We start from the raw sequence: 24,203 nt of genomic DNA on the forward strand, positions 1-24,203 counted from the left end.
AAAACCCCTGCTTCATCTCAGCTGGAGGGACAGGCGCGATTGCATCCTTCGCCGACAGGATGCACAGGACAGGGGCATCTCGGACTGTCACCGAAGTCTCGAGGATGCCGCTGAACCTGGGGGGTTGCCTGGCGAACTGAATTGCGTAGCTGAGTCGAACTGTCCGAATGAGCCAGCGGGACGGGTTAGGTAGCACAAGCCATGTCCCCAAACTCCGTGCGAGTGGCACCAAAGGGACAATCGACATACTGCATACCGCGGTGGTGCAGCGGTGGGGAGTCGTGCTGGATGGCCCAGGAGGCAGCGCGTTCTAGAGCAGCTTCCCACATCTCCAGGTTGTCTGTGTCAGGGCCGCTTCGTCATCTTCCAGTAGGATTTGGTGGACCACTGGGACGAAAATGGAAGAATGCACTCCGAAAGCAATTTTGGACCGAGTTTGCCTTTAATTTTACCAGAAACTATACAGTAAAATGACATGAAAATTAATATAGAAATAGTCAGGGTCACTGTGAAAAGGAATCATTTCAAAGAATGAGCAAACCAATAATATATTTTTATGAGTTTTTGAAAATGGGAAATGGTCCAAACGCTAGAATGCACTTTGATTTACGGAGTGAATTTGCCTTTAATTTTCACCAAAACTGTAGAGTACAATGATTTGAAAATGAATACAGTAATGGTAAGGATGACTGTGAACCGGAATCAATTGAAAGAATGAGCAAACCTATAAAGGAAGGATTTTTATGTGTGTTTGAAAATGGGTAATAGTGCAAGTGCAAGAATGCACTTTTACGCTTGGGGTGTTTACCATTAATTTTCTCCAAAACCATACAGTAAAAATATTAGAAAATTCATAAAGTAATAGTTAGGGTCACTGTGAACGAGCAGACCTATAAAGGAAAGATTTGAATATTTGAGTATTTGAAATGGGAAATTAGAATGCACTGATTTTTGGAGTGATTTTCTTTACTGTTATTCAAAACTATAGAGTAAAATCAGTTGAAACTTGATACAGTAATAGTTTGGTTCACTCTGAATAGGAATCAATTGGAAGAATGAGCAAACCTATAAAGGAAACATTTTGATGTGTTTGAAAATGGGATGTGATTGAAAAGTGCCAGGATACACAGATGCTGGGGGTGACTTTGCCCCCAAATCTTTGACAATTATTACAGTAATAGTCAGGGTCACTGTGAACAGGAATCAGTTGATAATACAAGCAAACCTATAAAGGACACACTTTTATGAGTGTTTGAAAATGGGACATGGTGTAAAAGTGCTCATGCATTTACATGCTTGAGGTGAATTTGCCTTTCATTTTCTCCAAAACTATACAGTAAAAATATTGGAAAATCAGAACAGTAATAGTCAGGGTCACTGTGAAAAGGAATCAACAGAAAGCAAGAGCAAACCTATAAAGCAAAGATTTTTATGAGTGTTTGAAAATGAGACATGGTGTAAAAGTGCTTATGCAATTAGATGGTTGTGGTGAATTTACCTTTAATTTTCTCCAAAACCATACAGTAAAAATCTTTGACAATTATTACAGTAATAGTCAGGGTCACTGTTAACAGGAATCAATTGGAAGAAAGAGCAAACCTATTAAGGAAAGCTTTTTACGAGTAAGTGCTTATGAGAAAATGTGTGAATGCACATTGAGATTTGGAGTGATTTGCCATTAATTTGTACAGAAATTGTACAGTAGATTTAACTTTAAAATTATTACAGTAATGGTCACTCTAAACAAGTATCAGTTGAAAGGTACACACACACATATACACACATATATATATATATATATATAGTAACATTGATAAATGATGTATATTAATAAATGTACAATACAAATGTTAATGTAAAAAAAAATATTTACAAACATTAATTCAATGTTCAAGTCATTAAAAAAATCCTGAAATTGTATTATTTATGTCATTATATAAAATTATAAAATAGCAATAAATACATATTCTGATGTCGCTTTATGGTCTTTTTAGGGTTAAATTATGTTTAATGTAGACATATTTTAGGTCACCGTGAACGGCAAGCTATTGAAAATATCAGCAAAAGTACAAAGGAAACGCCGTTATGACAGCTTCTTTACATCCATTTTGACCGCTCCCAGCACCTATACCGTAAGCGCGCGATTAGACGCGCAAACAAAAAAGTGCGGCTGGCTTGACCGTGTATTTTCAAACCGCGGCTGGCTTGACCGCAGTGATTACAGCGGTGTATCCTGAATTATCGTCCGACTCCAAGTAAAGAGAAAGTAGGAGGAGAAGCACGAGAAGGGGGGCGTGCGTGACTGAAAAGGATGCGCAGGATATCTTCGCTTCAGCTGGTATTTGAATCATCCTACATGTTTTTAACATAGGGTTTTTAGTAATTCAAATAAACGTACGTTTAATCAACAAGAAAGCCTTTTTTTTATTATTATTTATACATTGTGCTCCAGTAAAAGAGTCAGGATAGTTATTCCAAACCAGTTTTTTTCTGCTGAAAACTGGTGATATTTTGAAGAATGTTGATAAACAACCAGTTGCAGCTTTAAGTGATAAATGATGACTTTAAATTTTAGTTTTTAGTTTTAACTATCCCTTAAAGGGCAACCCAGGTGTAATACAAATATTTTGTTAAATTTACTCACCTGACCAGGTGCCACCTGTATATCTACATACACATATAACTGGTCATCAATACCCAAAATACAAAAAGTCTACAGAACAAAAAGAAACTACACAAAAAATACCTAAAACAAAAACTACTACTACTATTATTAATAATAAACATTTTTTTTAATTATCCAACATTTTACATAAAGGTATTTATTTATATGTATATAATATATTTATATGTATATAATGTATATGTTTATATGTAATAAAAAAAAAAAACGAATAATGAACAGCAAATGATTCAAACAACAAAATGCTGCAATACATTTTGATTTAGGTCTGGTGAATTGTGCAATTTTTATTGTTAAAATTCTTCCATTTATCCCAGGTTAAAACACAAAGCCACAAATTTAAAAAAGAAGACGACATTTTTAGATTAAATTTCCAAAAAAGAATGCAAATATCTGGCTCTAGTGTTCTTAATGCTGTGTGTTTGGTGGTGGGGCTGCCTGTTTTTTGAACAATGGAAGACGGAGCAGGTCAGAAAGGGTGGTCAGATTGTTTAGGAACCTATTTAAAACAATCATTGTTCTTGCAATTACAGAAATGGCACCCTTCACCTTTAAGGTACCTGAACACTGACAGTGATTAAGGTCTATATGGAGTAGAAGAAAAAGTTGATAGTAGCAGATCTTCTGTACTGTCATAATCAAATTACCATGAGTATAATGTTGGGAATGACATAATCCCTCACTTCATTGGAAAGATGACATTACAAAAAAAGATATATATATATATAGTGTTGTATATATAGTGTTGAACATCAACTAAGTCCTGTACCGCATCCGTCCATTTTCCAAACCGCTTATTCTTTGCAGGACTGCAAAATTAAAAATTGTATACATATATACAGTATGAGATCTAATGAATATTCGAAGCTACCCAGCTCCCAATTGTATCTTTGAAAGACTTGTAAAAGAAAGCTGTCATTGGATACTGAAGATTTTCTGGAACTCTTCCTCAAATATTTGCTTCAGCCTGGCACCCATTTGGCCAAACTCGTTTTCCTTTAAAGAGTAAGAGGACAAAATACAAAAGAAATCTGTCAAAAATCAAATGTAACGTACGTGTCCATGTATAAGATTGCAAAACAACTTTATTTTAACAAGCTCTTGATTTTTTGGTGATTTACTTTTCTTTACTTTACTATGTAATTATGTAACATGTTTCAGTGAATCTTACCTTATTGAACGTGCTGCAGTTGCTGAAAATGAGCTGAAACTCAGAGACGAACTCTTCTACCGTCTGATACGCGCCAGTTTCCAACTTCTGCTTTATTCTGTCCAGCCACATCGGCTGAGTTATGAACTCCTTATATCTGGGCACCTGGAAGTCATTTTATTTCTGGTTTTTAATGCATTAAAAATGTCAAGTCATATCTTTCATCACTTCTATTTATAAACTATTTCAGTAAAACTAAGGCATGAAAAGAGTAAAATTCTGAAGTTGGGTCACATGTAAAAGACAGCAAGAAGAAAAAAGGAGGCAATCTAACCGTTTGTCGTGGATCCTTAACAAACACCTTCTGGATGTCCTCTCTGTACACACATAACAGGAGGCAGTGGCAGTGCTAAAGATGACAAACAACACACATATCCACAATTAGGCCCATAAATAACTGTTCTGTTTCTAAACCTGCTGAGCAGCCTATGTAGGCAGCACTTTAAGGCATTGAAGGAAGGGTGACATTTCCGTATGGCAGAGTATGGCAGTCGCCATACCCTAAACCAGTCAGGTGTGCCATGGAAAATTATACAAACTTCATATCTTTATTATATTTCATTACTATTATTTTAAATCAGTGCTGTTGGTCTTCCTTATGTCTGTTTGAGGGTTTTACAAATATTTAACCAATGAATAGCATTCAAAAGAGCTTGTGACTAAACCTCGTATAACGCCATTGGATCCTAAAGCTGTTAGCGTTTCGTAACTTCACACCGCCCCCATTCAGATTGACGCGCCGTGCACAGCCAGATCTCTGGTTGTTCGCAATGCAAGGGTAAATATATAATTGATGTTTAAATAAGTACAGTGTTTTCTTTACTCAATCACTTCTTTACTCAAGTATATTAGCATGTCATCTAGTTGTAGCCAATATACTTTACGTTTTAAATATCCTGTGCATATAGCGCCTCATTGTTATCATGTGATTTTGACCAAGTGTATTAAACAACATGAAAAACAAAGCTCCCATTCAGCTACAATAAAAGTTAGAACCTATTGATGAAAGTGTTTAATGCAATGCACTTGCTGCCTCAGATACAGCCATTCTAATGACAGACAAAACACAGATCTCCCTCATTGGCTGGTCAAAAACCTTGTTAACTCCATGAGCTTAATGCTAATAAAAAGTTAAATGCAAGTGTCTGATAACTCTGATGACGCAGTGTTTAATTGTTGAATTTTTATTTTTTTTAAATCCCTTTTCTCTATGAAAAATACGTAAGTAGGCCTATTATTTGTATACCCTGATTTACTCCCAATATCAACAGAACTTCTTTTATTAGGTTTTGTAAAATAAAGAAAACAAATAGGGTGCGATTTCTGCATTCTCATTCTCCTTGAATATCTTCCTGAAACAAGTCACTAGAATGAACGAAAATGACATGAGAAATACGGTATCTAGGCTAAAGAAAGCTTGAAGTGTCTATTATTAAATGAAGTAAGTCATGTCGAAAACAAATATTCTCTGATAAAATAATCCGTATGAAACCAACGCGAGGTACAGTTTTTCCCGTCTGAGCTCACCTACAATGTGATCATGCCCACGCACATCGCGCTATAAGATAATCATCCACGTGAAACCAAGCTTGAGACACGAGAACATGCAAACGCTCACGTCACCTCTGTAGAAAGATTCAAGTTCATCTCGGCTACTTGTTTTTGGAAGAAGACGTGCTATGAGGAAAAAGCCTTGAATTGTGATGCTGACGCGGTTTAATCCAGCGGTTGATCCCATTCTGATGAGTCCGTTAATTTTGTTACTGTGACAAACTTGTACACATTCACTTGTTGAACTTTTCCCAAACTATAATGCCAGACTAAAATATGTCCAGTGTAACATTTTGAAATATGATAGGCAACCTTTCATTGCATCTAAATCAAGGGTGGGTGATATGGAAAAAATATATCATATCACTTTTTTTTTTTTTTCTCGGATATCGTGATTCACGATTTTATCACGATTCTTTGTCATGTTGGTTTTACTATTTTGCAAGTTGTCTGAGCATTACAGCTAACTACAACTACAGCTAATTTCCCTATTATAAAGACAAAGCCTAGTTTTTGTTTCCTACTATCAAATTCAATGTGGACCAGCGACTGTTTGGTTACTCACATTCTTCAAAATATCTTCTTTTGTGTTCAGCACAAGAAAGAAATTAATACAGGTTTGGGACAACATGTGAGTGAGTAAATAATGACAAATTTAATTTTAGGGTGAACTATCCCTTTAATGACAGTCAACAGCATCTTTAGATCTCTCCCTTTAAGACCTGCACACATCTAATATATAGGCACGTATCCATTTTTCTCTCAACTGTTTACTTTCATTTTAGACCAACTGAGTCTATATGTAAACCTTGTGTGTTTTGACAGTATTAGACTTTTGCGATTGCGAATAAGTGCAGTGTCCTGTCAGAGTAACTCTACCGCTGTATGTCGTGTTGTATGGAGGCACCAGAATGTGCGCTGTAGCACGATACTACAATATTTCTTCAAAAGCAGATTGTGGAGAGATTTTTATCGTCCATGATCAAAAATCGTCATATGGCACACCCCTACTCTAAATGTTGTTTTTTCAAAAGGCTTATAAATCATACAGAATGAGTTTTTTTGAGAAAGTAAAAATGCACAAAGTTTCCTGTAAGGGGTAGGTTTAGGTGTAGGATTGGTGTAGGGCAATAGCACATACAGTTTGTGCAGTATAAAAACCATTATGCCAATAGAATGTCCCCACAATTCACAAAAACAAACGTGTGTGTGTGTGTGTTTACCAATATGTGTTGAGACACTGGTGCATTGAAAGCTTCTTGTTCAGACATGTTACTGGAGTCACGCCATTGTTGACTGTTTCTTAACACGCAAAAGGTACAAATCCATTCCCTACAAGCAAACACACACATATACAGGATGAATGTACAGCACGCTTGCTGATTTTCTGATTTAATGATTTCTATTCTGTTTGTCTCTCTCACCCAGGTGAGTCTCCATTTATAGCTGGTAGGTGACAGTGTGAATGAAAAGCTCGTGGACACTCATCACAACACACAAGATCTCCCTCAGAGCGACACACGTAACACTCGTCATCATTGTCCTGGGCCATCTACTCAGAGGATGACATGACATAACATTATCATCATCACAAAAATAAGCTCAAATGCATTTGGCTCTTACAAACTTATTTTGATGAATAGAAATCTAAGCACAATATGTAAATCATATTTCACCACAAAAGGGAAAAAAAAAAAACATTTTGCATCAAGAAAATTAAGCTAATTGTAAGTAATTTTGACATTAGTTTCATAACCATTAAAAGGATAAATAAAAATTCTGTTATCACTTACTCATCGTCAATTGTTCCAAATCCTGTGTTGGGGGTAATGCATTATAAGTAACGTGAGTTACGTACTCGATTACTTTTTTAAGTTACACATTACTTTTTAATTTAGAAGGAAATATCTGAGTTACTTTTTCAAATAAGTAATGCCAGTTACTTTGTTTCCCATGTATTGACTGTCAGCTCTTGTGTTGCCATGTTGGAGAAATTGCGAGAGAGAGCAGAGGCTGTGTCTGCGTTGTGTGTGAACATGATGTTACTGTAGTTCTAGACTAAATATGAACAGGTATTTACTAGGGGTGACCCCGAATAGTCGACAATTCGATGCTTCAAAAGGAGGAGCCTGATTCGACTCCCAATCTCACAGTCGAATATTTGTGGGGTGTTATGATCATGTCATTTTGGCTATATGGGGTTTCTCAATGTCTGATTTCACATAGAACTACCAGTTTTCTCCCAATAAGTTAATATACAGCCTATTAAGATAATGCTGTAAATATAAGAATCTGAAAAAAAGGAAATATAAATAAATATTTCAACGTGCGTTAATAAATCCAACCACCCCTATAGATTTAAGTTTCACTTTCCATAATCTGTGAGAGAGGAGAATTTTGGCAGCAGGGATTTAAAACTTTAATAAGACTCAAATTGACATAAATTGAAACAACAATGCAGAATATTAATAACTATGACTGGGACGGTCATATACATAACATTATAATGAGAACACTTTTATAATAAAATGCTGTGAATTTTTAGAGTTTAGTTGCCGTGTTTCTGCACGTTATTGCATGAAGAAGGCGTCCACAAAAGGAGTTCATTCAGAGCCGCACAGACATTTTCACTTCTGCATTCAGGGGATTTTGTGCAGATAGCCTATAAGTTGTAATATTAACGTTATGTCGTATAAATGACAAAGTGTATTCTATTTGAGATAAATGAGTTAAATCCCATTGATTAAAAACCTGCTATCAAATGCTTCATTCAACTTGTCATCTTCAGCGCGTGCAGCTCAAAACAGAAATGCAGAACATTAATAACTGTCATATACATAACGTTATAATGAGAGCACTATTGTAAAAAATGTTGTGAATTCTTAGGGTTTCACTGACGTTTCAGATTCGAAAATTCCGATTCGACTATGAAAATCCTTAGTCGGGGACACCCCTAGCATTTACTCATCTCACCTGCACAAAAACAGATTAAGAATTCCTCAAAATGAATAAAAATGGTCAAATGCAGGTTTGAATATTATACAAACCTGCAATAATTAAATGTTAAATAACACAAATATATTTTTCAGTGGGGAAAAAAATGATTTGATCCCCTGCTGATTTTGTATGTTTGCCCACTGACAAAGAAATTATCAGTCTATAATTTTAATGGTAGGTTTATTTGAACAGTGAGAGACAGAATAATAACAAAAAAATCCAGAAAAACACATTTAAAAAAAAGTTATAAATTGATTTGCATTTTAATGAGTCAAGTAAGTATTTGACCCCTTCGGAAAACATGACTTCGTACTTGGTGGCAAAACCCTTGTTGGCAATCACAGAGGTCAGACGTTTCTTGTAGTTGGCCACCAGGTTTGCACACATCTCACGAGGTATTTTGTCCCACTCCTCTTTGCAGATCCTCTCCAAGTCATTAAGGTTTCAAGGCTGACATTTGGCAACTCAAACCTTCAGCTCCCTCCACAGATTTTCTATGGGATTAAGGTCTGTAGACAGGCTAGGCCACTGCAGGAGCTTAATGTGCTTCTTCTTGAGCCACTCCTTTGTTACCTTGGCTGTGTGTTTTGGGTCATTGTCATGCTGGAATACCCATCCACGACCCATTTTCAATGCCCTGGCTGGATTCAATGGCCTGGCCCTGAAGGCCAAAGTATACTTCACTTTTTACACGTATGCGAGGGACAGCATACGGTGCATGTGACGCGAATTGCGTCATCAGAACAGTACGCGCGTACTGTACACGCACCACCCGATTTTTGTAACTACACATACTTTGTACATTCAGGTCGCACATGCGCACTGAAGTTATTTTGCAGTAATCATGTTTTCCCACATGGTGGCAACACTGTCCCTGGCCGTTGTTTGACAGTAGAAAACGAAACTAAACAGACGGACAACGACAACAAAACAGCGGACACTGCAACAACAGATGCTCACATTGACGAGCGCTTGTGAGCAAGAGGGTATGAGACAGCTCAGCTTTGGTTTAAAAGAGTTCAAAAATATTTATTATCAGTCGTGATTTAACGAGGAAAAATAGTGCAGACACTGAACATGAATGAAGCTTTCTAGTGTGTATATGTCGACTGCCTGTGTTCGCGTACAACTTCAAATGGAGTATACTTTGAAAGGCTACGCGTTCGACTATACGCATATGCTAGCATACAAAAACAAAGTATACTTAGGCCTTGATGGTATATGGCCCTGTCCATCGTCCCTTTGATGTGGTGCAGTTGTCCTGTCCCTTAGCAGAAAAACACCCCCAAAGCATGTTTCCACCTCCATGTTTGACGGTGGGGATGGTGTTCTTGGGGTCATAGGCAGCATTCCTCCTCCTGCAAACACGGCGAGTTGAGTTGATGCCAAAGAGCTGGATTTTCTTTTCATCTGACCACAACACTTTCACCCAGTTCTCCTCTGAATCATTGGCAAACTTCAGATGGGCCTGTACAATTGGTTTCAGTCCTTCACGGCGTAGTGTGCTCCCAATTGTTTTCTTGGTGACTATGGTCCCAGCTGCCTTGAGATCATTGACAAGATCCTCCCGTGTAATTCTGGGCTGATTCTTCACCGTTTTCGTGATCACTGAAGCTCCACAAGGTGAGATCTTGCATGGAGCCCCAATCCAAGGGAGATAATCGCATCAACTGTTGTCACCTTCTCACCAAGTTGCTTGGCGATGGTCTTGTAGCCCATTCCAGCCTTTTGTAGGTATACAATCTTGTCCCTGACATCCTAGGACAGCTCTTTGGTCTTGGCCGTGGTGGAGAGTTTGGAATCTGATTGATTGATTGCTTGATTCTGTGGGCAGGTTGTCTTTTATACAGGTAACAAACTGAGATTAGGAGCACTCCCTTTAAAAGAGTGCTCCTAATCTGAGCTCCTTACCTGTATAAAAAACACGTGGGAGCCAGAAATCTTGCTGATTGATAGGGGATCAAATACTTATTTGACTCATTAAAATGCATATCAATTTATATCTTTTTATAAATTGTACATGTCGTTCCAAACCCGTAAAAGCTTTGTTTGTCTTCGGAACGCAATTTAAGATATTTTGGATGAAAACCGGGAGGCTTGTGACTGTCCCATTGACTGCCAAAAAATTAACACTGTCAAGGCCCAGAAAAGTATAAAAAACATTGTCAGAATAGTCCATCTGCCATCAGTGGTTCAGACGTATCCGTGAAGTGCGGCTGACACAGAACAGCGTACACAGTTTGCGTCCAGCAGATATTCTCCAAATTGGGCTACGCTGACGCAGAGGAGATTAATTGTTGAATAAAGTTGTTATTTTTTTCTTTGCGTACAAAAAGTATTCTCGTAGCTTCATAACGTTACGGTTAAACCACTGATGACAGACGGACTATTTTGACGATGTTTTTTTCATACTTTTCTGGGCTTTGACAGTGTTAATTGTTTGGCAATCAATGGGACAGTCACAAGCCTCCCGGTTCTCATCCAAAATATCTTAAATTGTGTTCCGAAGACGAACAAAGCTTTTACGGGTTTGGAACGATATGGGGGGTAAGTGATTAATGACAAAATTTTCATTTTGGGGTGGAGTAACCCTTTAACCAATGTCTTTGATACTGACCTTCGATGATCCAATTCAACCATACTAAGCAATAATGACACATTTGTTTCATTTTTTGTTATTGCTGAATAGTGTTGAACTTGATTCTCCTGCGTCATATTCTTCATGCAATTTGTTTGAGCTGCGCCCTCTACTGTACAGACGTGAATTTACATTTCCTTCAGCCTGAGGCGTATTCATTTCACTTTTGTTGTGAAAGGGCTTTTATATTTGTAAAAGAAGAACTTTTTTATATTAAAAACAAACAAGCAAGCCCTGCCCAGATTTAAAAAGTAACTCAAAAGTAACATAACGCATTACTTTCCATAAAAAGTAACTAAGTAATATAATTAGTTACTTTTTTAGGGAGTAACGCAATATTGTAATGCATTACTTTTAAAAGTAACTTTCCCCAACACTGTTCAAATATGTATGAGTTTCTTTCTTCTGTTGAACACAAAAGAAGATATTCTGAAGAATGTTGGTAACCAAGCAGTTGATTGACTTCTACAAAATTTTTCCCCACTATGAAAGTCAATAACTATGTCAACTGTTTGGTTAAGAACATTCTTAAAAATATCCTCTTTTGTGTTTAACAGAAAGAAAGAAACTCATAATACAGTTTTAGAACAAGTGAATAAATGATCATGTACACATTAATGTAAACATTTAAAAGAATGTTAATACTTTAAGTTAATATCAAATTATTTTTACGATGACTGCTTATGATTAAATATGTCAGATAGAGATGTTTCTCACCACGTCTTGCTCTAGAGTGCTGCATTTCACACATTCACACAGAAGGGAATGGATGCGCAGGATTTCTTTCTAGAAATTACAAACAAACAAACAATAAATAAACAAACAAACAAACAAACAAATACTCATGCTTTTTGTAGGCACTCTCCCATTTGTTACCTTGAGTAAAAAGTTGAGTGTTTTTCCATGGCACAGTATATCTTTCTTCCAGTGTCCATCAGTGAGAGTCGGTTCCTGCTTTACAAATTCCTCAGGAGTGAACCATCTTTCCTCTGTACGTATACACTTCCCACGACTCCCTGCAACACAATATACACATAAACACTTCCACTCAAACCTTCGACACAGACAAAACAAACAGTTCTGCACACAAATCTGTGCAATAACATACCTGACGCAAACCTGTCTTTGTACAGAGTCCCAGTAAGTGAAACACAGGTGACTGGTAAAGAGGGAGCCTGGAAAACAGACAGATCTGCCATGTCTTCTTCCTCCTCCTCTTCCTCAACTCTCCCTCTAAACTCTGTTCCTCCTCCTCTCCCTCCCTGCTCTTGGAAATCTTCAGGATCACTTTCCTCCATCGAACCAGAGCTTGATTCTAAATATCGAGGAATAAAACACATTGCTACATTCAGACAGACAGCAGAGAGCGTGTGAATGAGCGAGGATGATCGTTACTCACCTTTACTGGAGCTCTCAGACGAGCTGACCGGAAACAGCTCATTCATGTTCTGCTGGAAGGAACAAAGTCACTTAATGAATGTCCAATGAAAAACAGAGGAAAAGCAATACCTGACATTGCACATAGAGAGACAACATACTTTTTGGACACATGTTCTCTTTCTTCTCTCCATCGGTGGACACTGAAGATGCTCCTCCTGAAAAAAATTTGAAAGAAAGTGATACACATGTATATGAGGGGTCTGCTGTATTTAATGTAACTATATATTTACCTCATATGCTGTAATTAAAGCGTTGATACAAAAATATGTGTTGTACTTCTGTTCCTTAGAATTAGAAGCACATTCCTGCTATAAGCTGTAAGTTGCTAGAGTTGTACAATCAAACAGTTTTTCAAACAAGAAAAAAGGTGCAAGTTTTCTGTCAAAACAGTAGTTGTACTAATTAAGTACTGAAATAAAAATACCACTAAAAAGATAATTTGTCCATGCAAATTTGATTTTTATGTTCATATATAGATATTGTACATTAGGGATGCACAAAAAATGAAATATAGACCAATAAATACAACAACCAATAATTATTTATATCTTAAAGTACATAAATTATATATATGTAATAAGTAATATTACAACCCAAATTCCGGAAATGTTGGGACACTTTTAAATTTGAATAAAATGAAAACTAAAAGATTTTCAAATCACATGAGCCAATATTTTATTCACAATAGACCACAGAGAACATAACAAATGTTTAAACTGAGAAATTTTACGCTTTTATCCACTAAATGAGATAATTTCAAATTTGATACCTGCTACAGGTCTCAAAAAAGTTGGCACGGGGGGCAACAAAGGGCTGAAAAACCAAGAAATTTTGAAAAGATTCAGCTGGAAGAACATCTAGCAACTAATTAAGTTAATTGACATCAGGTCTGTAACATGATTAGCTATAAAAGGGATGTCTTAGAGAGGCAGAGTCTGTCAGAAGTAAAGATGGGCAGAGGCTCTCCAATCTGTGAAAGAGTGCGTAAAAAGATTGTGGAATACTTTAAAAGCAACGTTCCTCAACGTCAAATTGCAAAGGCTTTGCAAATCTCATCATCTACAGTGCATAACATCAAAAGATTCAAAGAAACTGGAGAAATTTCTGTGCGTAAGAGACAAGGCCGAAGACCTTTGTTGGATGCCCGTGGTTTTCAGGCCCTCAGACGACACTGCATCACTCATCAGCATGATTCTGTCATTAACATAACTAAATGGGCCCAGGAATACTTCCAGAAACCACTGTCGGTAAACACAATCCGCCGTGCCATCTGCAGATGCCAACTAAAGCTCTATCATGCAAAAAGGAAGCCATATGTGAACATGGTCCAGAAGCGCCATCGTGTCCTGTGGGCCAAGGCTCATTTAAAATAGACTGTTTCAAAGTGGATAAGTGTTCTATGGTGAGACGAGTCCAAATTTGACATTCTTGTTGGAAATCACAAACGCCGTGTCCTTCGGGCTAAAGAGGAGGGAGACCTTCCAGCACGTTATCAGCATTCAGGTATGGGGGTGCATAAGTGCATACTGCATACGGTATAGGCAGATTGCATGTTTTGGAAGGCACAATGAATGCTGAAAAGTATATAAAGGTTTTAAAGCAACATATGCTCCCCTCCAGACAACGTTTATTTCAGCAAGATAATGCAAAACCACATACTGCAGCTATTACAACAGCATGGCTTCGTAGTAGAAGAGTCCGGTTGCTGAATTGGACTGCCTGCAGTTCAGATCCTTCACCTATAGAGAACATTTGGCGCATCATTAAACGAAAAATACGTCAAAGACGACCATGAACTCTTCAGCAGCTGGAAACCTACATCAGGCAAGAATGGAACTAAATTCCAACACCAAAACTCCAGAAACTCCAGAAACTCATAACCTCGATGCCCAGACGTTTTCAAACTGTTTTGAAAAGAAGAGGAGATGCTACACCATGGTAAACATGCCCCCGTCCCAACTATTTTGAGACCTGTAGTTGGCATCAAATTTGAAATGAGCTCATTTTGTTCATAAAATTGTAAAATTTCTCAGTTTAAACATTAGTTATGTTATCTAAATTCTATTGTGAATAAAATATTGGCTGATGCGATTTGAAATTCGTTTAGTTTTCATTTTATTCAAATTTAAAAAATATATAAGTAATATTATATTAGTGCTGTCAAAATTAGCTTGTTAACGCAGGCAATTAATTTTTTCAGTTTAACGCGTTAAAATCGCATCATGTTCAGTAGCGCCAGCTCTTAAAGGAATAACAGCCAAAACAACCTAATAACCAGCTGCTGTGATGTCTGTTCATCAAGAATAAAAGAAAAAAAAAAGAGAAAATGAATAACTTTTATATAGCTGTAAGTATTTATTTGCATTTATTTTAGAATTTAGTGTTTGCTAACTTTATTCAATTTCTGTATATTTCTGCTGAGGGGCACAGAGAGCTAAATATGACATTTTTATGATGGGTTTATGTGAAGAATGTTTTAAGTTCACTTAAATTAGAAGTTATTTTTAAAATCTAATAAATGTTAAAATTGATAGCTCTTAATTATAATGTAATGTTTAATGGCTATAGTCAATGGTTAAATATTAGGGGAAAATCTTTTATAGCGAAATCAGTATTACTTGGTATCAGTGATAAAAAAATATGTTGTTTGTACATTAATTTGAAGATTGAATGTGAAATTATTGCAATTTGCGATTAATCAGTTTTGGTTTTTTATTGATTGACAGCTCTAATATATATATAAGTAATATTATATACACATTTTAATTTGCAAAACCTTTTAACAAAAATCCCAAGAATCCCAACAATCTGTAAGTGCTTGCATTATTTACTTCTATGAGTTTCTTAAGCGGTGTGTTTCTGCAGCGGATGCTGATTTTCCAGTTTTTGCACTTTTCCTTCCCCGCAAACTTCTCAAAAGCAGTTGGGGTGAACCAGCATCCTTTGGACAAAATACACTTCTCCCCTACAGGAGACAAGGATAGGACGCATTCAGACCAAAAAATCCACCCCACCAAACTGTAATAAAACTAAGAGAAATGATAGTAAAAACTCAATGATGGTGAACCTTCGGGCAGTTTGTCCCGATAGAGAGTGCCTTCTTTATCCCCACAGGTTACAGGCAGCTGAGTTTTATAAATAGGCCATGTCCAAATCTCCTGCTTGTCACCTTTCTTCACAGGAGATGCTGAGAAAGAGAGAGAAGACGACACAGATCAGGAGAGAGTGAAAATACAGGAATAGGACATCAGGCACCAGGAAACAGAGTGCAATTTTGTAGTAGTGATACTATTATAGTTTTTATGAATATTTTGAATTAATTTTTATTTTAATTTGAGTAATTTTGTTGTGTGCTTTGTCAATTTCATCTGTACATTTTTTTACAATTTCATCTGTACATTTAAATTTTATTTAAGTTTCAGTTAAGTACATCAATAAGAACTAGATGAAAATAAGAAAATAAGTTTCCTCTACAACTATCTGAAATAAAATGTTTTTTTTAATTTTTTTATATTATTTTAGTTAAGGTTTACTTTAAGGTTGCAAGCTCAAAAATGTTTTTATGGTTTTAGTTTTAGTGTTATTTAAGCCTGAAGAGAACTTGAATCTGTTGTAGTTCAGAGACTCACAGAATGAAGGTTTTTTGGCTGGTTTCCTCCGCTTGGGTGTGGAAGTAGAGGAAGGACCAGGATCATCACTATCCTCACTACTTCTGCCATCTTTACTTGTCTTTCTTTTGTAGCTCTTCTCCTTCCCTTTCTCTGGCTTTCCTTCACTCTCCTCCTCAGTCAGTGTCTCAACATCCGGAGGTTTCTCATAGAGTTTGAAAGTGCCTGGGACAAAGAAAGAATAAAAAGATACAGTATATGAATGCATTTTTGATCTATCATAGTATAGTTGCTGATGAATGAAAACCACTGACCATCCAGCAGACTGTTTCTGAGGATGCGTAGCGTTGGGTACAGCTGCAGGATATGATCTTCAAACACACAGCGCCAGAACTGATGCATGTACTGAGGTCTATTTTTCTCCAACCAGTCCAGAACCTCATAGAAGCCCTTCTCCTTCTGCTCACGAGAACGCATCTTTTTCACATTCTGACAAAAACAGAGAGAAAGACATAAAGGAAGATGCAACTATGATCAGACGTATCATGCCTAACTATGCAAAACAATGAACTGACACACTATAACTTAAAAAAAAAAAAAAAGTATAAAGTGATGGTATCTGATGTTTAGTACCATGATATTAAGATCAGTTAGTTTATATATATATATATAATTTAATACTGTAATTTATGGTTACAAAAATCTGTTTCAAATAAATGCTGTCTTTTTTACTTTCTATTCGTCCAAAAACCTGAAAAAATGGTATCACTGTTTCCACAAAAATATTAAGCAGCACAACTGTTTTTAACATTGACAGAAAACAAAAAGATTTTTATTGAGCAGCAAAACAACATATTACAATGATTTCAGAAAGATCATGTGACACTGAAGACTGGAGTAATGAAGCTGAAAATTAAGTATTACCATTACAGAAATAAATATTTTCATATATAGTCATGGCCAAAAGTATTGTAAGTAGGTAAATATGATCAAAGAAGGCTGTGAAAATTAATCTGCATTGTTAATCCTTTTAATCTTTTATTTAAAAAAATCACAAAAATCTAACCTTTCATTGGAGAATAAGAATTTAAAATGGGGGGAAATATCATTATGAAATAAATGTTTATTTTCTCTAATACACATTGGCCACAATTAACGGCACCCTTTTATTCAATACTTTTTGAAACCTCCATTTGCCAGTTTAACAGCTCTAAATTTTCACCTATAATGCCTGATGAGGTTAGAGACACCTGACAAGAGATCAGAGACCATTCCTTCATCCAGAATCACTCCAGACCCTTTAGATTCCCAGCTCCATGTTGTTGCTGCTTCTCTTCAGTTCACTCATTTTCTACAGGGTTCAGGTCAGAGGACTGGAATGGCCAGCAGAAGCTTGGTTTTGTGCTCAGTGACCCATTTTTGTGTTGTTTTTGAGGTTTGTGTTTGGATTATTGTACGGTTGGTATTACTATGGTTAAATGCCCAAAAACAATATTATCATACCTCACCAAAAATATCATGGTATTACCAAGTTACCATGGTAGTAGAACTTTTTGTTTAGTTTCAGAAATAGCGTGAGTTACTATATAAGAGTTACTAGTCAGATATCTCTAAAATGAAAGTAAAATGCACAGGGTGGGTGAGAGAGAGTGGGTATGTAAATGTGGGTGTGATTTTCTACCTCAAAAAGTTTCTCTGGCACCAGATCGTGGTCGCACAGCTGAGTGAGAAGTCTGCGCGGTTGTTCTATGCACGAAATCTCTGTCTTTTTCCGGTGGAAGAAAAACAGCAACTCTTCGTTCGTTAGAAAGTCTAACGGGTCCATTTGGGCGCTGACTCCCATTAATTCGATCTATAGTGTGGCATTAAATAATTTTAGCAACTTTACAAACAGCATGCATATTAATATACAATGCAACAGATACAGTTGCGTGTCAAAAACATGATTATAAAGCAATGTCTCGCACTCTTGCACCAACTGAATAGGCCAGATATGTTATACGGATGTTTTGCTTGCATTCAACACAACATTTGCATATATGTCTCTTGCGTAACGTTACCTGTCATCGGCTGAACTGTCTGGAAGAATCTGTGTATTTCTGTATTTGACACGAGGAGTAGTAAAACAGAAAGAGCTGCTTCCAAATCTCCCGCCTAGCTGTATGGAACGATCTGGCTCATAAAGTTAGAAGAGCGCGGAAGTGATGTAGGGAAAGCGAATGTTGACCTGTTACAGGGCTGGAGTTCCGCTATAACCAGGTCATTCGAATTCGAACGGTTTCTTCCAAAACAACTAACGTTACAAACAGCAGGGCGCGTATTTTGTTAGGATGTTAATCATAATTTCACATGTTCCAGTTCTGTTTATTACATAAATGACCTGTAGGCTATTTCATTTTATGATTAACTTTTTGTTTGTTTTGTTTATCTGTTAAAAATTTAAAATTCAAAAGAAAAATATGACCCATGTGCTTTTTCCCCACAGCAACTTGTGGTTATTTTTCCACAGTAATGAAAACACCTTTCATAGTGACTTATATTGTCATACAGTATAGCATCATACATACCCCATATTAAACAAATCCAGTCAGAGTAAACCAAAAGCACATTACTGTACATTAACATATTCAATGAGCACCAAATATAGGAATTCAAATTAGCCCTAAAAAGTAAATCTATACAGTTTGAGAATTTTGAAAACAAACATTAAAGCATGACATAAATGAAGAAATGTTTTAGATTCTGCATTTCACAGTTAGGGGTAGACTGAGTACAGTAGAGACCCTCTGCTTTTTTCATCACTACACAAAAACTAGATGCTGAAATGAGGGGATTTTTCACATGATATTTCTTTTGCTTGTGTACTAAAATATCATAAATTGATAATAGCCATAAGTAGTTTATATTTTCCACAATTAGCTCATAAACATGAGGTGCATTTTTGTCTCAACTGTACCCATGTGGTGTACAGTTGAAACAGTAGCATGGTACAGTTGAGACACCCATTCTTAATGCTCTAAAGCTGGCTAACCATTTATTGCAAATGTAATAAATTACAAAATTACAGTTTTAATAATTGCAGTTTAAAAATACATTTATTTATTTGCTTTATTTAATTCAGATTCAGCTAAACAAAATAGGAACAAATATTTAACACTAGAAACATATATGGCAAACAGTACAAATGTAAACATAACAGTAAAAATAACAATATACATACCTGTATATTCTATAACCCTTATACCCCTAAACCTACGCATCACTCAAAACTTTCTGCATTTTTACATTTTCAAACATTCTGTATGATTTATAAGCTTGTTTCATCACGGGGACCTAAAAATATTCCCATAAGGTTAGAATTTACTGGTATTATACTTGTGGGGACATTTGGTCCCCATAATGTAGGTGATGCCAGTACACAAACACACAGCCTCCGTATGCATTTTATTTTCTATGATTGGACTGTTACTGTATACAGTACATAGCAACCTATAAAGGGTGTCTCAACTGTACACACTTTACCACCTTGTATATTTCTTAAAATGCTATGTAATCCTTTTAACATTCATGTTAGAAAATATGTCCATTAATAATAGACAGTTGAAATATCACAAATATCATTTTTTAACAGAATTTGCGTAGCATATGTGTAAATGTGACTTTTATCCTATTATCATAACACTGTACAACTAAACAGCATGTGAAGCAATAGGAGACCAATCCAGGTAGAGTTGATACACTGTGTCTCAACCGAACCCCACTGACATGCTTGCACGTTTCTCTAGATTATGAAAAGACCTTGCATGGCACAATGTCATAAAATATGTCTATTTTTAGAGCACAGAGTAACGTTTGCAATGATATGTTAAGTTTAACAATCATAAAAGAATAATAAGCTATTCATTGTGGAAGGGACATGGTGAAATGAAAATCTCACTTTGGAAAAAAAATTACTTTTGCCGATATCTTCGGAGTGGAAAGAGGGACACATTTCAAATTTCCCACGATCAAAGAGAACACTAAAACACATGTGTGGAGCAAAAATCACGGCTCGGGGTTCTTGTGTATGCAAGTTATTTAAGGTGTTTCAACTGTACACATGTCTCAAATCTATTCAGTCTACCCCTACAAAATCAGCAGACATAGGCCTACACATGTTGGCATTGTACAGATGGTCAGATGTTCTTGCTTCTCAGCATTAGCATACTGTGGGTTCAGAATCCAGTTCATTTAGGCCTACTAGACAACGATCTGGTGCCAGAGAAACTTTTTGAGGTAAACAGCCACTTTTACATAACCTCTCTCTCTCTCTCACCCCGTTATCTGACTAGCAGTAACTCATTACTCATATAATAACTCATGCTGAAAATAAACAAATTCTACCATGGTAACTTAGTAGTACCATGTTTTGGGGCATGTATATACACACACACACACACACACTGAAAAGTCACCTTCTCCTTGTAATACCCTTGTCATTATACAAATTTATGTCCTCATTTTTCACAAAAACACGCGCGCACACACACACACACACACACACACACACAAAACAAAATGACTGAAAACGAATATAGAATATATAATTTATTTTATAATTTATTATTTATTTATATAAATTATTTATTTATAACATATAATTTATTCAGACAACATTTCTCACATTATCACAGTTTATTCGCTATTGTCTAGAAAATGGTAATAAAATATGACAAGAACTCAGAGTTAAACTGTGTCAGAACAAATTAATCTTGATAATGTCAGATAACTTTGATAGAATGGTATGTAATGAATTGGGTTGAATAGCTGTCACCTGTTAAATTTAAGTACACAATTAGATAATACCAATTTAGGTCAACCAATTACCAAGCAATGCTTAATTTTGTTCAATGTGGTGTAAAAAGTTAGCATTAGCTATTAAAGAAAAAGAAAAAACACTTAAGCAAAACATGGTCAGGTCAAAGTTTCTGAATAATTTAATTAATTTAATTGTCCCAAATGTTTATTTTACTGGTAGTCCACTGTATGAAGAATTTGTGGGTATAATATGTCACAGTACTTTATTTTTCTATCCTCACTTACATAAATTAACTATATAATGTCCTGCACCCACTAGTAAAAAAATATCAAAAATTATATATCTGGTCTCTGAATAATTTTTGGCTTGATTATATATATATATTTTATTTATTATTATTATTTTAATATATCTGTAAGGTTTTTTTCAATACATTTTTAGGTATCTTAGTTCTAAAATGAGAAATGTTGTAAACAATAATGTAAGTAACGATAATGTTTTCTTGTTTTTTGTTGTTTTTTTTAATTATTATTATTATTTTTTTTAGATAACTATAATAGCCTAACCCTGATTATACTGTAGAAGATCAGGTATTCTTTGCTGTGCACAGTAAAATCTGCAGCAGCAACAATATGTTCTATTAATAGATTTTTTAATAGTGGGCTGTATACACTAAGTAGTAATCAAATTCTTTATTTCAAACATAGCCTTTGTCCTCTGCACATTTTGATCCTGCTACTTCATGCTTACAGAACGTTTGAATACTAATCAACAGTGTTGGGGAAAGTTACTTTTAAAAGTAATGCATTACAATATTGCGTTACTCCCTAAAAAAGTAACTAATTACGTTACTTAGTTACTTTTTATGGAAAGTAATGTTAGATTACTTATGCATTACTTTTTAAATTTGAGCAGGGCTTGATTGTTTGTTTTTAATATAAGAAGTTCTATTTATAGCAAATTTCATTATGAAATGTTTTTTCTCAAATACATGTTGGACACAACTACTGGTACTGGTAACCTCATCAGGCATTATAGGAGAACATTTAGAGCTGTTAAACTGGCAAATGGAGGTTTCAAAAAGTATTGAATAAAAGGGTGCCGTTAATTGTGTCCAATGTGTATTAGAGAAAAACATTTATTTCATACCCCCCCCCCCCATTTTAAATTCTTATTATCCAATGAACGGTTAGATTTTTGTGAATATTTTAAATAAAAGATCAAAAGGATTAACAATGCAGATTTATTTCCACAGGCTTCTTTGATCATATTTACCAAAGGTACCAACAATTCTGACCACGTGTGTGTGTGTGTATATATGTATTAAATTATTATAAAATGCACTGATAACATGTTATTGATTAAACGGTAGTACATTGTTAAAAACTATCAGTATAAGAGACACTACAATGATAGACATAGCCGATAACAAAAATAAGAGAATCTATTACGAGTTTGCTTATACTTTACTTTTTTTTTTTTTTTCTCAAAGCTCAATTCAAATTGGGATTGGTTATCGTACCTTTTTGTATTCATATATACTTTTTTTCTTTATTTTTAAACTCTAACTGAACAAACTCATTGTTGCTGGCTGCTGTTTAGACAGGCGAGTCATGATTTTATTTTAAACATAATTATTCTGCCAGTTTTATCAACGCACATGGTTGATCAAACCATGGTTTAACCTTCTACCGCACGCATTATGATAGACCTATAAAAAAAAAAAATTGACTTTCTTTTCTTGGAATGGCTTAACTTGAAGTGCTGTAAAAAAAAAAAAAAAAAAGAAAAAACAATTGGGAAAAAAATATTATTTTAAGGTACTTTATGATTTGTTGCCATATGGCAACAACATACAATAGTGGATCTAACTTAGAATAAGTGTAAGTTCACTTATAGTTAATATTTTTCCTCAGAAATGTTTGTGGTGATTCAACTGGTGTTCTTATAATCTTTAACACGGTACTTCCTTATGCATACTTTCCAACAACTTCTGCTTTTATTTATTCCGTTCTTTTCAGCTGAATGCTTTATATTCTTTGTATTTCATTACATTTTTCATGAATATTGTTTAAATTTCAAATTTATACAGTTAAAACAAATCTAATACTGTATATCATGTATCATAAAACACTGACATAAAACCAAAAACACTGCAGTTCATGAAAATTCAACATTACGCAATCTTATGAGAGGAAGACTATGAACTTGAGGCTGAGAACCTTTTTTTTCAGAGGTGAGACACAGGTATACCTCACATTTGGTGCATTTCATCCTAACAATATCCTTACAGCCAGGATACATGCATCTACCTTTTTGAGACACCATGGTAGGCCAGTGGCTCACTGATTTAATCTTACTTGTATTCATATCTAATCAAAAGTAAAATGAAATAAATTAGATTTTATCCATTATACACATGCCATTACCATACAACTAATCAACATTATATCACTAGCATTAATGACGTTATTGTTACAGCTTAACAGATTGCAGCTGACCTTGCTAGCAAGCTAAACTATTGCAATAATATCATTCCACTATTGCACAGAGTTGCCGCTTGGCAACACATACATTTGATTGATTTACCAAGAACTAATTTCATAAAAACTTTTTTGAGTAGTGAATATGTCATTATAACTTATCTGAGGTGATCTTTATGATTTTTTTTGTGCATGTGACACGGGCTGGTCCTTGTTTTTTACTGACGTTCTAGTTTGCTTTCACCAACTACTGACAAGAGACTGCAGTCTATCAGAATGCTCCACAGAAAAAAACTGCATGTCACGTGACTTAACCAAAGCACATCATTGGCTAAACAAAGGTCTTCTCTTTCCAACAAAAAAAAACGAGAATGTTCTCTTAAAGACACAGTGGCAAGGAAATGAACACAAAGTGTATGTTGCCATATGGTAGAGGGTTAATACATTTCAATAAAACCTCTTCAGTCAGGAAGTTAAACTTAATTTGAGCATTCGCATCTGTGTAACAAAACTGGAACACATGAAATTACTCGCCCTGCTGTTTGTAATAACAACAATAATTACTGTTTTTGCTTTATTGCAAGGGGTTGCAACCCAAGTGGTTTAAGGTTGGTGTAGATGTTAATAAAACACAATCTAATAGGTAGAAAATGCAATTTATTGTTCGTTTCCGGCTGCTGCTGTATCCCTTCTAGCCACAACCACTGTTTGTAACTGTTTTGAAAGAAACCATTCGAAAGATCCAGTCGGCAGCAATCCAACCCTGTAACAGGTTAGCATTGGTCTTTTCTACAC

The 24,203-nt window shown here is 35.5% G+C and overlaps 1 protein-coding gene across 5 annotated transcripts; it reads right to left on the reverse strand.

Moving 5' to 3' along the window:
- Positions 1-1,918: 1,918 nt before the first annotated feature.
- On the reverse strand, positions 1,919-23,590 carry LOC131536292 (nuclear body protein SP140-like protein). 5 transcript variants are annotated; one of them, XM_058769119.1, is made up of 16 exons: positions 18,188-22,060; positions 17,809-17,979; positions 16,442-16,616; positions 16,149-16,352; positions 15,587-15,706; positions 15,351-15,484; positions 12,618-12,674; positions 12,479-12,530; positions 12,188-12,394; positions 11,956-12,095; positions 11,797-11,865; positions 6,869-6,996; positions 6,668-6,776; positions 4,168-4,242; positions 3,855-3,998; positions 1,925-3,679 (listed from the first exon to the last, which is right to left on the reverse strand). In XM_058769119.1, exons 2-16 carry the CDS (start codon positions 17,968-17,970, stop codon positions 3,599-3,601), a joined length of 1,857 nt encoding a protein of 618 aa, XP_058625102.1. In that variant the 5' UTR covers positions 17,971-17,979; positions 18,188-22,060; the 3' UTR covers positions 1,925-3,598. The 5 variants fall into 5 exon arrangements, with proteins under 5 accessions (XP_058625105.1, XP_058625106.1, XP_058625103.1 ...); XM_058769121.1 differs by having other exon boundaries at positions 1,928-3,679; positions 12,479-12,527; positions 18,188-22,059; XM_058769122.1 differs by lacking the exons at positions 17,809-17,979; positions 18,188-22,060 and adding an exon at positions 23,238-23,590 and having other exon boundaries at positions 1,919-3,679.
- Positions 23,591-24,203: the final 613 nt, after the last annotated feature.

This window comes from Onychostoma macrolepis, chromosome 03, assembly GCF_012432095.1.
Source record: "Onychostoma macrolepis isolate SWU-2019 chromosome 03, ASM1243209v1, whole genome shotgun sequence".
Lineage (NCBI taxonomy): Eukaryota > Metazoa > Chordata > Actinopteri > Cypriniformes > Cyprinidae > Onychostoma > Onychostoma macrolepis.

Bases quoted from the DNA above. Each gene is read 5' to 3' on its own strand.
- LOC131536292 (XM_058769120.1), bottom strand. From the start codon at position 17,970: ATGGGAGTCAGCGCCCAAATGGACCCGTTAGACTTTCTAACGAACGAA. The intron at 12,096-12,187 runs GTATGTTATTGC...ATTGTGTTGCAG, and splicing joins CAAAGACAGGTTTGCGTCAG to GGAGTCGTGGGAAGTGTATA. The intron at 3,999-4,167 runs GTTAGATTGCCT...AATGACTTCCAG, and splicing joins TTAAGGATCCACGACAAACG to GTGCCCAGATATAAGGAGTT.